We start from the raw sequence: 12,570 nt of genomic DNA, 5'->3' as shown, positions 1-12,570 counted from the left end.
TGTAGGCACGGGAGGGGGAGCAAGGGACAATTTTTTTTTTTTTTTAAGGAAGAAAAGTTCTTTATGCGCGCGAACTAAGATCGGTCGGCTCTTCCAATCACTTACCAATTCTAGAGTGGCGTCAGTTGGTGACGAGAGAAAGAAAAAAAAACGGCGTGACCTATGCGAATTAGGCGAGCAGCTCGTTTTCGTGTCTCTGCAATCTCTCCTCGCTTGTCTCGAATAGCCGCGGAACTCCAGATTGGGAAAAGGGCACGCGATCCCGGACGATCCTCGCGAGTCCCTTGGCCGTGAGAAGGATGAAAGCCATGCCGTGGCCGTTGAAACCAGCCGCAATGTACTGCCCTGGCTTGGATGGCACGGCGCCGACATGGGGCAGGAGGTCGTTGGTGTACTGTTTGTTTTAAACCCCATTTGCGTTAGTTTTGTTCGTCAATAATTTCCCCGAATACGCGCGGAGAGAGAGAGAGAGAGAGAGAGAGAGAGAGAGAGAGAGAGAGAGATAGAGAGAGAGACGAGTTTGCATGTTCATGTGAAGACTTACCCCCATGATTCCGGTCCAAATCTTATCAACCTTGGCCCCGGTGTTCTCCCACCCGCGGAAGTTCCTCTGCATATAACCGTCAAAGTACGGCGCAGCAGGCTCGATCAGCGTGGAGTCGTCCCAGACGTTGTACCACTCGTCAAGCTTCTTCGGGAAGAACTCCGTCCTGCCGCCGCCGACGATGATGCTGCCGTCCGGTCGGGTGATTTGGTAGTCGTACAGCCCCGGCCCATGACGGAGCGAGTAAGTCGAAGGAAGATGCGGAGGGTCGACGCCTTCTGGGACGACCACACGACTGCAGATGCCACGGGCCGGGATGATGCGGTCCTTGTACTGGGGCAGCAGCGACGAGGTGTACCCGTTTGACGCGAAGAGCACAGTCTTTGCTCTAACGGCACCTCTGGGCGTGGTCACGGTCCAGAAGCCGTTCTCCTGTGTGTCTGAGACCTGGGACACGGGAGTATGCGTGTGAAGCTGGGCTCCCTTGTTGACAGCCTGTGACAGCAAAGAGAGGACGAACTTGTACGGCCTGCAGGGATCAGCATTTCTGTCGTGTGTTTGGTGGGACGTTGCGGCGGGCGGAGTCGTACCAGATAGAGCCAGCCTCGAAAGAGAAGGCGGCCCTCGCATCCTTCACCCCGGAGAAAGTCTCGGCTGCCTTTCCCTCAATGATTTGGACTTGCTTAGCAGTTGGCGACCCCAGTTTGAGGAGCTCTTTGATGCCTTCCTTGAACGGGGCCGCGTGGACCTCATCTCGGAGGACTGCCATGGAGGTGGTCACCCTGAAGTCGCAGTCGATGTTCTCATCCCGCACCAGGTCTCTCACGGCATGGAGGTTTGCCAACTCGAACAAGGCAATCTCATCAGCCGCCTCTTGTCCGTGCTTTTTGATGAGACTAGGGAGGCCCTGGTAGAGGTCTGGCCTGACGTGGCCGCCTATTTGATGTTAATGTCAATTCGTCGAATTGTGATTGAAGGTGGATATCTACCATTGCGAGCTGTCGCCCCGGAACAAGCTTGCCTAGCTTCGAGTATGGTGATTGATGGCCGTGATGCTGCATCAACGCCCTCAAGAAGGTAGTGAGCGAGGGCGGCACCAGTGTATCCGGCGCCGATAATGACAATATCCTGCTCCGAGGGCAAAGTCTCCGAGCTCTGGTAACTGTCGAGCTCATGAAGCTCTGTTCGCCAGTAAGGAACCGTCGAATTGGGAACTGGGAATGGCTTCTCATCCATGATTGCGGCTTTGATGCGTGGGCCAAGTGTAGCGACGCGTAACAGTAAATTTGGCGAATTGGTGAGTGAGAGACCGGTCCCAATTGAATGGCAACCAACCGGCGACTTTTGCAATGCGGGGAAAGATTTTCAAGGTATGATTGGTGAATGTAACAATGCAAAGTGGCCAGTTTGTACGATAATTAGCAACCGCCCGAAAAGGTTCTCAGACAGCTCGGTGTCACTGTTGCAGTTTCCGAAGAAAATCGCGGAGGTGGCCGTTACCTCCGTCTCGGAGCCGACTCAATTGGGCCGGCAGCCACCCGGCGGTCTAGCGCAATTCCCGGGGGGAAGTGGCGTTCACACCCCCGACATGTGGTTCGCTGCAGGCTCGCATCTTCAACTGTGCTGTGACCGCCACACCGAGACACTAAAGCACTCTGTCTCACTTACACCAGCTTACCTACCATGTTACTGCCCACAGCTCAACTTTCTTTCGACTTCATATTCAAGCGAACCTCGCGATACCTCAATTACCCACCTTATTTCAGCTGAACTACCCCCCCCCTGGATACGGCTGACTGACTCGCGACATCGTCAGATTCGCCACACTTTAAACGTTCGCTTATTTACGGAGATATGGGCTTCTGTCACGCTATCTTGACCGACGCTACGACACCGCCGGCGTTATTCACCGACCAAACGTTTGCCCCTGTCCCCTGCAACTGTCATTTGCTAAAATTGGGAGATGGGGATTTCTCCGGCGACCTACCCCTTGGGCGTTCGTGATGAACACGTGAAGCTGTCAGTGTCAGTGTCGAACTAGCGGCCACGAGGCCCTAGGGTGCTCCGGCGTGGGGATTAGCAATCACACGTGCTCACCCTGATCACACGTGTCGTACCATAGACTGGCTCCCATGGACTCCTTAGCTTCGTTCTTCGTCTGGATAGCTTCAGCTCATCATTCGTGGGCTGCCCTGCAACACCTGGAAGAAACGGGGCCTTCCCCCCTTTCTATTCCTAGGTAGAGAGACTTCCCACCTGCAGAAGTGAACAGCTCCAGCGTCGTCGTCTCTCGTTCGGGGATTACGTGATTTGACAGTTCTTGACAGAATCCATTCTTCTGAGGGGTTAGACTCCGCTCATCGTACCATGCCGTGGGCAGAAGAATGACATGCAAGTCCCATGACGCTGGAAACACTTTTCAGGTCTTATCAGATAAAACAGAATGGGTTAATCTCAGCAACGAGTCATGATCGCAGACGAAAACATGTCATTTATCACAAACCGAACCACTTCTCTGTTCGCATCTCAATCGCTGCCAATTTGCTGGTTATATCCAAGCACCAGCCGCCAATCTCGCGCAGTCCAGCATGAACCAACTAAACCACATATAAGAGGCTGTCCGCCATGAATTCTGATTCTTGCTCCAGGTTTGGTGTCATCTCTCCAATCAAGTGTAATGCCTCAGTTACGCGGTAGTGGAAAGCCGAGTATCGGTTCGTTGGTCATACATAAGACCAGACGTTTCCGTATCAAACGGCTTCGCAACTATTCTCACATGGAAGGAAACAGTATCTTTTCTGTTGTCAAAGAAGTAGATATCACACGTAGTTGTGGTCAAGCCCAGGTTATCACGAACACGGCATCCCACAGTTTCCCAAAACGGAACGCTCAGACGAGTTTCTGCCTCCTTTCGGACACGCGATGTCCAGGATGCAAGGGGCGTCGGTCACTACCGACACCAAATCGTCTAAAACACCAGGGAAACCCCACGTTCGTCGCATGTTCGGCTAGCTGCCGAATGTTCACTCCCGTCTTTTAGTGCGTCGAAAGTGGGACAGCTTTTCAAATCCGTCGTCGTGCAGCAGGATCGTTACCAGCATCCATCGATCCTCACGGGTACCTTCAAGCAGTGATGTGAAGAATGCAGCGGAAAAAAAAAAAAAAAAACATACGACATTCGAGGTCGTACAACGCTTGGAATTTGCTGCTTAGTTGATCCATGTCAGTGTTGTGCCGGTTTCGCCCGAAGGAATACTGAGTAGCGGGAAGCAGTAAAGTCTACGAGATCTTGGCTAGTCGCAGAACAAGAAGATGCAGATGCAAAAACCTTTACTGGGTATCCTGCAAGAAACACGTGTCAGTAATACTGATGAGCTGTTTTGTTTGGTACGCGAACACTTGTCTCGTAGCCGGAGATATCAAGAGCCGATGTTTTCGTCCCACTTCGACGGACAGGCAGCCAGCTGTGCACGACCATGTTCTTCAGACCCTGCGATTTTCGATTACTGAGATCTCCAGACACGATAAAGATCCATCTCTGCTGGGGGAAGAAGGCCAGCAAACTGATGGTCCGCATATTCATGCTGGTCACAGGGCTGAGCTTGGACTCTGATGTGCGGTCGCGTGGGCCAAGGTTACAATGTCTGCTTTCGTTGACGCATTGACGATATATCTGGTTGATAGATCATAAATTCTTTTTCCGTCAAAGGTCCACGTTCCCAGGCGTAAGGCACGGAATCCCCGTGGGCCGGCTATCTCCAATTCCTGGGGATCGCAGAACCGAATTCGTGCAACAGCGGGGCTGTCTCGGCAGACTTGTTGAAGCCGGTGAGATCCGGCGGAACGGAGGTGACCTCCGACGACGGTAAGATGCCCAGCAGAGCAATGCTCGGATAATAATTGTGTAGCCAAGGAAGTTCTTCGTATGAAAAATATATGGGGCAGAACCTGTCAGAAATTTCAGCTTCTGAGAAGACCCTCAAAATGCCAGAAAATATTTAGATTATCCAGAAATCACGCGAGAATGGCAAGGCTCCTGAGATTACCTCACCTACAGCCACCGGACGCCTACCGGTTTTGTCGAGCGCAAATCACAAAGCCGCGTGAGGATGTGACGGCTCAGACCTTGCCACATTTTGATCACCAACACCCATGGCGGGTACAGCCATTGTACGGAGTAGCGAAGGCCATGATTGACGCGCATCCTTACCATGAAAACATTGTCTTTGTCTGCAGCAGGGGGCTCTCTCATCCCGACTTTCCGTCTTTACGCGCTTTCCGGGATTATTGACTCCCCGAATCCAAAGGCTGCGACTTGTTCCACCGAGGGCAATGGGGATACGGCCTTGTACGAGGTTTGGGGCCCTAAGGCTCAAACGTCTGTCACTTCCGAACCGGCGCATCATACAGATTAATCTGCAACATGTTTTCGGCAGCATTCCGTTCGCTTCGCGCGGATAACAGGTCGAGATGGAGCCGATCAACCACCCCCTCATCTTGGTTCGCTTATGATGCGGATCAAGCATCGCGGCCGCTGGATGACTGCAGGACCGATATCTCGGGACGACTGATGGGCTTTGTAAGCCCACTTGTAGGCATCAAGACGTACAGTAGGGACGTGTTGAAGGATTTCCAAAGCCGAGGCTATGATGATAACCCGCTAGGTACACACAGACGGTCCAAATGTGCAATCATCTCGTGTGTGCCCGCTGCCGAAGGAAGCGCCAGCCGGACTCACCTCCGCTTATGGGTATCAATTGCACTCATCCGCCACGTACTCCACGACGTCAAATGCCCCATCCGTGTTGGGTGCGGGCTTGAGAAAAAAAATGTGATGGTGATGGGTCCAGACTAAACGACAAATCACTTAATACTCAGTTGGCGACATGTTGGTGCCTAAAAAAGAAGAAAAAAGTGGAGGTTTCTTCGGATACAGTATTGCAATGGGGGTAGAGATATGGATTTGGTCTTTCAGTTTGATGAGCTTGCTGGGCATAGATTCATGTTTATCGAGAAACCAACCCCGGCTGAGTTTGGAAGAGATTTTCCGTCAACGTCGGCTTTGAGCTGTCAGAAAAAAAATTCAGGATTTTACCCGCTCGGCATTGGCAAAGAAAGACGGCCAGGTTCAGGGCAAGCCTAGTCCGGTGGCATGCAGGCCGTTGGTGGCTTGGGCGGGGAGAAGTCCTTGCTGGCTTCACATTTCTTCTTTCAGATGTAGCATCGTGGGAGCCATGTGGCTCGAGGAATCCGCTTACTTTTTGACGGGTGCGGAAATCTAAACGGCTCCAGACCAAGGTCGAAATGTTTGCTTGCCAAATTTCAACGGTCGAACGGACTGGACATTGCTTGTTTCCAAACAGCTAGGTGTGTAGCAAACTCGACGAAACCGGTATGCAGCTCAGCTTGTCGCCTCAATCACCTGCGTTATGCATCTGTAGCCTGAGAATCACACACACACTCTCTCTCTTACACCGGAGACACTATGCAACCAGGCCGATTAGTCTTCGCATGGGCCCAAATTCGACCACCAAATCTGGTCGGACTCACATTACGTCAAATCTCACTTTTGGGACAGAGTAATAAGGAAGAAGAAAGAGGGAGAGGGTAATCAAACAGCCGTTACAATGTCTACGAGCGCCTCGCATTGATTAGCTGGCGACCTCAATGAATATGCATCGAGCAAACATTTTCCTTTCTTTTCTGGGCTACCTATGCAAAGGGAAAACACCTCGTAAACGACCTGTCACTTTTGGCCTCTCTGCGAGTCTCCTAGTAGTAGTGCACCTCGGTCCAGAGGACGGTGGTTGGAGCTTGCAGCCCGCCCGCTAAGCTTGCTAGAATCTCGCCTAGGAGTACGCTACTCCTGACGTGGGTTGGGCCATCCACCACCACCACCACCCCTTGACCTCCTCGGCCTCGTAGATGATGAAGTTCCATGTCTCAACATGAGGACGCGTGGAGACGAGCGTCGTCCGCAATGTCTGCGTTATCATCTGACACCTGTCGTAAGGAACAAAAAGGAGGGGCTTCATGAGCATTGAGAAGCTCCCCACTCAAAGGGTTGTTGGTTGGTCCATCGAGATCTTCACAAGATCCCCATCATTGGAGCTGGCGAGTGGACTCTGACCGGGCGGAGGGCCACATTGACATTTGATAATTTGCTTGCAAAGGACTTTGATCCGCTGACGGCTGCCACTTCAAGACTGGGCTGCCAGGCCACCGTCAGGGGGGCCATGCGGGGTGACTCGCCGGTGGTTTATGAGCTTCACAGCATCAACGCCGGGGAATCCCGAATATGGGCACTGTTGACAGACGATGGCGTCGAGGTAGAGACGCCATGTGCCCGAAATGTGAAGATGAAGGAGATGAGGCTGGTAGATCGTGGCGTGACGAAGCGACATGAGTAAGCTTCTTGACATGCAAACCCCGGCAGTGGAGGACGCCTTGGCAGATTTCGAACCCAACGAGGTTCTCTTTTTATCTTTTTCCCCAATTAACTCTGCAAATTCCCGACACAGAATCCAGCGAAGCTACGGCACGGTCCTTTATCATAGCTCATTTTGCAGATACACAGTCCGACTAGTTGGTGCAGCTAGAAGGCCAATACAACTCCACCTGAATCCTTTGGGTTCAAGTTGAAACTCGAGGAAGAAAGGATGTATGATTGCAACTCCACCATGTTGATTCCAAGACAGTAAGCAAAGTGCCTCCTCTATCTGGGCAGTTGCCGACGTTGCAATGGACGGGGCAATATCTGAGATCAGATTTGAGTTGTGTATCGTATTCAGTGTCTCCCAGATCGGAAAAGGTACATGCTCCCACGCCTGGTGGGCAGAAAAAGGTACTCGGAAAGGAAAGAGAGAGAAAAAAAAGAGGCACAGAGTACAAAAAAAGAAAAGGGAAAAAAAAAAAGATGCAGAAGACTAATACGCACTAGAGCGAGAGACAAGGATGTGTTTCCCCATTGAAATCGGGGTTTGTCAACTAGGCTTCGTTTAATTGGATAAGCGTGTCAATGTCTGTGGTTCCATAACCCTGAACCCTTGTCAAATTATCACTCTTCGTTTTCTCTCTTCTTCTTGTTCTTCTTGTTCTTCTACTTCTTCTTCTTCCCTCCAGCAGCTAGCACAGCCGATGCTTGCTGGGACCTGCATAACGTACCCATCCATTGATATTGAAATAATTGGGCGCGTCGTGGACCCCAAATTAGGCAATTCGGAAACCGCAAATCTCATCATACGAGTTTGCAATTGTAACTCGGCAATTCCCTGCTGTGGCGTGTTGTTTTCTCCACCGAATATCGCGTGTCACTGACGTCTGTTAGGAGCTAGGGACGAGCAAGGGGACCACACAACCGCCTCTATCCACCTCCATCACCGCCCGGGGGTTCCCGTCCGACTGCTCAAATTTTTCTTTGCTCCAAAACTCTGGGCAGCGGGCAGGATTGACGTGATGAGCCCAGTGAGAAGTGACAGACTAGGCAGTTTGCCCGGCCATGGCCTCCATGAGCCCTCTTACTTTCTTCTCCGTATACGGTGGACGGGGACTCCAGACCTGGTGAAGACCCCATTGCTGCTGCGAGTCACAACAACTCCGGTCATAAACCCTTCCCCTTGACATTTCATGGGCCCCAAAACCGTTGCAAACGTTTGTCCGGAATACCCACCGCCAACCCGCCCCTTGGCTCACTTCTAGAATGAGCTCCCGACCGCATATCTGCTTCGGTTTGCTCGGCAGCCCATGAGCGGTGTCCCACTGGAGAGGCTTCGGGGTCATGCTCAGGGTCCAGTCGAGATCCCTGTTTGGTGTGTGTCTCCTTGCACTCATGGGCCCTGGTACCCTGGGACTTGCCTGGGTCCTCCCCCCCGGCCTGGTACAACCGAAGCAGACAGGGCTGACTCTTAACCATTCCTCGGTTCATCGCGAACGCCCGTTGCCATTGGTGCTGCTCGTGAGCAACTAGTCAATGGAGCCCAGCCGCCTTCTCCATGGACCTCACCCTTGAATACAACATGGGGCCCCCATGAGCCGGACTCAAATGAGGAACCAGCTTCCTTTTTACACTACGGCATACAAATCATACGATGTCTATCCGTCGAGACGGGCGGTGCCTGATTCGAAGCATGCAAGCCGCGAGGACTTGAACGCACGCCGCACGACGAGGGGGAGGGGTGAGGCCGAGTGATGGTCTACGCATGAGCTCGGAGTGGTTCTACAAGAAAACCAAACTCGAACCGCATCACAGAGACTATATATCTTTCCTGCGAGTCCCGAGTCCAAAGTAGCACTCCAAGCAAACGTGTGTGCATCTACGTCCCAGACCCTTGGATCCGGCTCTTATTATTCTGTCTCTCAGACGTCTGTCAGTGTCTGTGCCATTTTTTTGATACCCCCTTACCATTCGCACCCCTGTCCACGTCGACGGCCCCAGAGATCCATACTCTATCCATACCATCCCAATCCTTTTGAGACTTACAAGCAAACAGCCGCAAGGCTTCCCTTTTTTGGTTTAAAGGACGCCCACCATCAGCTGAGGATTCGAGCTTCACCAAACCGAAAGACCCAGGCGAATAAGCTTTTGCTCCCCTTCATCATATTCCTTTCATTCACAAATACACACACACACTACACACATCCACAGCCATGGCTTTGACATACAAGCAATCACAACTGGTCAAGAGCACCATCCCCGCTCTCCGCGAGCACGGAGAGACCATCACTACCATCTTTTATGCAAACATGCTTCGGGCTCATCCGGAGCTGAACGACCACTTCAACAAAGTTAACCAGGCCAATGGCCGTCAACCACGTGCCTTGACGGGCGTTATCCTTGCCTTTGCTTCCAACCTCAACCACATTAGCGAGCTCATTCCCAAGCTCGAGCGCATGTGCAACAAGCACTGCTCTCTCGGCATCTTACCGGAACACTATGAGATCGTCGGAAAGTACCTCATCCAGGCCTTTGGCCAAGTTCTCGGCCCCGTCATGACGTCCGAGGTCCGCGAGGCCTGGACAAAAGCCTACTGGATTCTCGCCAGAATGCTTATTGGCCGTGAGGCCCAGATGTACCGCGAGTTCGAAGAAGACAAGTGGACGGGATGGCGCAAGTTCCGCATCGAGCGCAAGGTTGCCGAGACGGACGACATCTTCTCATACTACTTGGTCCCCGTCGACGGCAAACGCCTCCCCGAGTTCTACCCAGGCCAGTACATCACCGTCCGCATGACGGTCCCGACTCTCGGCCACCTGCAATCCCGCCAGTACTCTCTCAGCGACTCCCCCCGACCCGACTACTACCGCATCACCGTCAAGCGCGACCAAGGTGTCAAGGTCGGCAAAGGCAACGCCGTCTTCAACCTTAACCCCGGCGTCTTCTCCAACCTCCTCATCGACGACAAGAAGCCCGGGGACATCGTCGAGTTGACGCACCCCACTGGTGACTTCTTCTTCGACACCCACGCCGCCGGAACCCTACCGGTCGTTCTCATCTCCGCCGGTGTCGGCGTCACCCCCCTCATGTCCATCTGCAACACGATTATCGAGCGCCAGGCCGTCCGCCCCATCTCGTGGATCCACTGCTCGGCCCGCAACGCCCCGTTCGAGGAGCACATCCGCAAAATCTCTTACAGCCGCGCCAACTTCATCACCAAGTTCTTCCGCTCCCAGATCGCTGATGTCGAGGACGACGACTCACTCTCGTCGGCGAGCGAATTCGGTCTGCGCATGGATCTTAGGCGGATAGAACCCGAAGAGCTCTATCTCGGTCACGGCGGCGCCGAATACTACATCTGCGGGCCGGAGATCTTCATGGATGAGATGTCTCAATATCTCCTCAACCAGGGAGTCGATCCCGCGAGAGTTAAGTTCGAAAGATTTACCACAGGTGACTTGGCTTGAGCCGCTCTACGATATTTGAACTGTAAAGGAGTTGGGGTGATCATCTTGGTGCGGTATCGGGAGGTTCATGGAGTTATTCGGGCGTGGATGGGTATCACTATGATTTTGACGTTTATCCAGGCGCAAAAATCGCCTAAAAGGCAGCGATTGGTTAAAGACCCATAAAAATTAGGTATTTCCTTCGTCTAGACGTGTTGGCCGTCTTTCGGTAGTACTATGTGTACGTTTCGTGGCACGTCGTCACAGTAACTTCTAGATTGAGAGGTACAGCCGTTGGAAACTCAGGTTTTCGTCGGATAGCGTGGCATTTCGCCGCATGTTTAATGGGCTGTAAATGAGTTGAGAGTCGAGTCTCTGGGAAAATGGTTCACAGATTCAACTACCCACGCTTAATGCTTCTTCTGGTTAGAATCGAAGGCGGCATTAGCTGGTCTTCAGGTTTCTAGGTGTTGAAAAGAATATAGCGTACATTTCTGCAATCAAGAGTCAATCTCACCTTTCATTTGTTTAAAATCACCTCTCAGTTCTGCACTCTTCGTGACGCAGAGGCGGCCTCGTGAAATGCCGTCGCAAGCCAAGAAGACGCATCTGTTGACAAACGCTGTCAAAAAGACATGATCTCAACGCAATAGCTTGGCCCTTGTTCAATATCACAGATTAGTACTCATTGAGAAATCGACATCATACGAGAAAAACTGGATTGGACGCACAATGCAACCGCCTGACTCGCCGCTATTTATTGCTTCCCCGTGGCTCTTACGGGGCATCTAAACTGGGGACCCCCAAGGGAAAGGCTGGGGTTTTCTGTGGATTTCACATTCCGGTTGCAACCTGGGTCTCACACATACATAGTGCACTTACATCCGCGGATCGCAATGGCGTTGAGTTGGTAATGGTTAGTTCCCACATGACAAGTCACCAACCATAGCAACATCCCACAAGCGCGTCCGACCTCGCACCTGAAGCGAGAGAAAGACTGCAGGTTTATTGGATCGTTCGCGAGGTATTGATGGGACATGGTAGGGATAGTGTTGCTGCCATCCCTTCCTGTTAGCATAGGCACATTCATCAGTGAACAAAGAGATGAACTGTATTTGACGGATGTTTTCCGTGATAACGAGGGTATCTCGCTAGTGATAAGGGCACCCTATCACAGCCAAAGTTCCTGTACTCGGCTCCCTGAGCGTGGGTCAAGACTGAAATGCAGCAGAAACCGTTGGGACGGCAGGGTCAGGTCTCGACTCTTCCGTAGCCCTTGGGGCTTGGCTCTAGAACAATAAAGAGCCTGCATAATGGCTCATCTAACCACGACAAAAGCCTTGTCGAGCTCTTTCGCTTTGGCTCTGTTGTTCTGCAGCGGACCTTAACGCTTTGAATGCCAGGGAGTGCTGATACCCGTCATCGGCAATGGGACCGGCTATGCCGTTTGTTTTCACTCTCCAGCAGCGTCCGTGCCAACCCGCATACGCTAGCTCCCGCTCGCCCGTGCGCGGTCCGCAGCTTTTGTAACTGTCTGTAATACGATTATCTTATTGACTCCTTTTCGGCACTTGATATTTTCTCATGACGGGGAGAAATTCTCTTTCGCGAGTTTGAGTTATTGATGTAACACGTGGATATTAAAAGCCCCATTCGATGTCGTCACCCGCAGATTTCGTTCATATGTTAGGTCTGCACCACCGGAACCATTGACGAGTCGAATATCCACAAACTCCAACAGGAAGAGACATCCACCGGAAGACTCGCCGGCCAGCTCTGGCAATTTCAAGGATAATCGCTGACTCTACCCCTTGCTTATAACCAGAGCAACGGTTATGGAAAGATTCGCCATGAATTGTGGGTGGGCGGAAACTCCGTTGCTAGCAAAGTGCGGCTCTCGTAGCACTGTGGCTTGCGACATGAGTGCACTGGGCCTATGACTAAAGTCAAGTTTTTCCATTCTATTTCAATTGTTCTAAAACATACTGTGTCTTTTTTATTTTAATACTTTACCACCAGGCTACCGGCCTTCATGACATGTTTCCCACCTACAAGCTTGTGTGGGCCGAGTATCTATGTCATTGGGCATACAAACGTCTCAAGTACCCCTTCATTTGTGATTCTAGCGATCCTTTCAATGTTTCTCC

At 52.0% G+C, this 12,570-nt stretch overlaps 2 protein-coding genes across 2 annotated transcripts; one reads left to right on the top strand and one right to left on the bottom strand.

The window, feature by feature from the left end:
* Positions 1-169: 169 nt before the first annotated feature.
* CTRU02_210297 (FAD dependent oxidoreductase superfamily protein) lies at positions 170-1,885 on the bottom strand (the record flags this gene model as incomplete). The annotated part of the gene is made up of 4 exons (XM_036729749.2): positions 170-394; positions 545-1,073; positions 1,135-1,480; positions 1,534-1,885. Coding segments are annotated over 4 exons (1,452 nt in total), but the record flags the coding sequence as incomplete, so codon positions are not given.
* A 7,305-nt stretch (positions 1,886-9,190) lies between these two features.
* Positions 9,191-10,444, top strand: CTRU02_210296 (flavohemoprotein; the record flags this gene model as incomplete). Its single annotated transcript, XM_036729747.1, has 1 exon — positions 9,191-10,444. One exon carries the CDS (start codon positions 9,191-9,193, stop codon positions 10,442-10,444), a length of 1,254 nt encoding a protein of 417 aa, XP_036578589.1.
* Positions 10,445-12,570: the final 2,126 nt, after the last annotated feature.

The sequence above is a fragment of the Colletotrichum truncatum genome, assembly GCF_014235925.2.
Source record: "Colletotrichum truncatum strain CMES1059 chromosome Unknown Contig_0006, whole genome shotgun sequence".
NCBI classification, from domain to species: domain Eukaryota; kingdom Fungi; phylum Ascomycota; class Sordariomycetes; order Glomerellales; family Glomerellaceae; genus Colletotrichum; species Colletotrichum truncatum.
The sequence above is the reverse complement of the archived record's forward strand: the minus strand, read 5'-3'. Positions and strand labels throughout refer to the sequence as shown.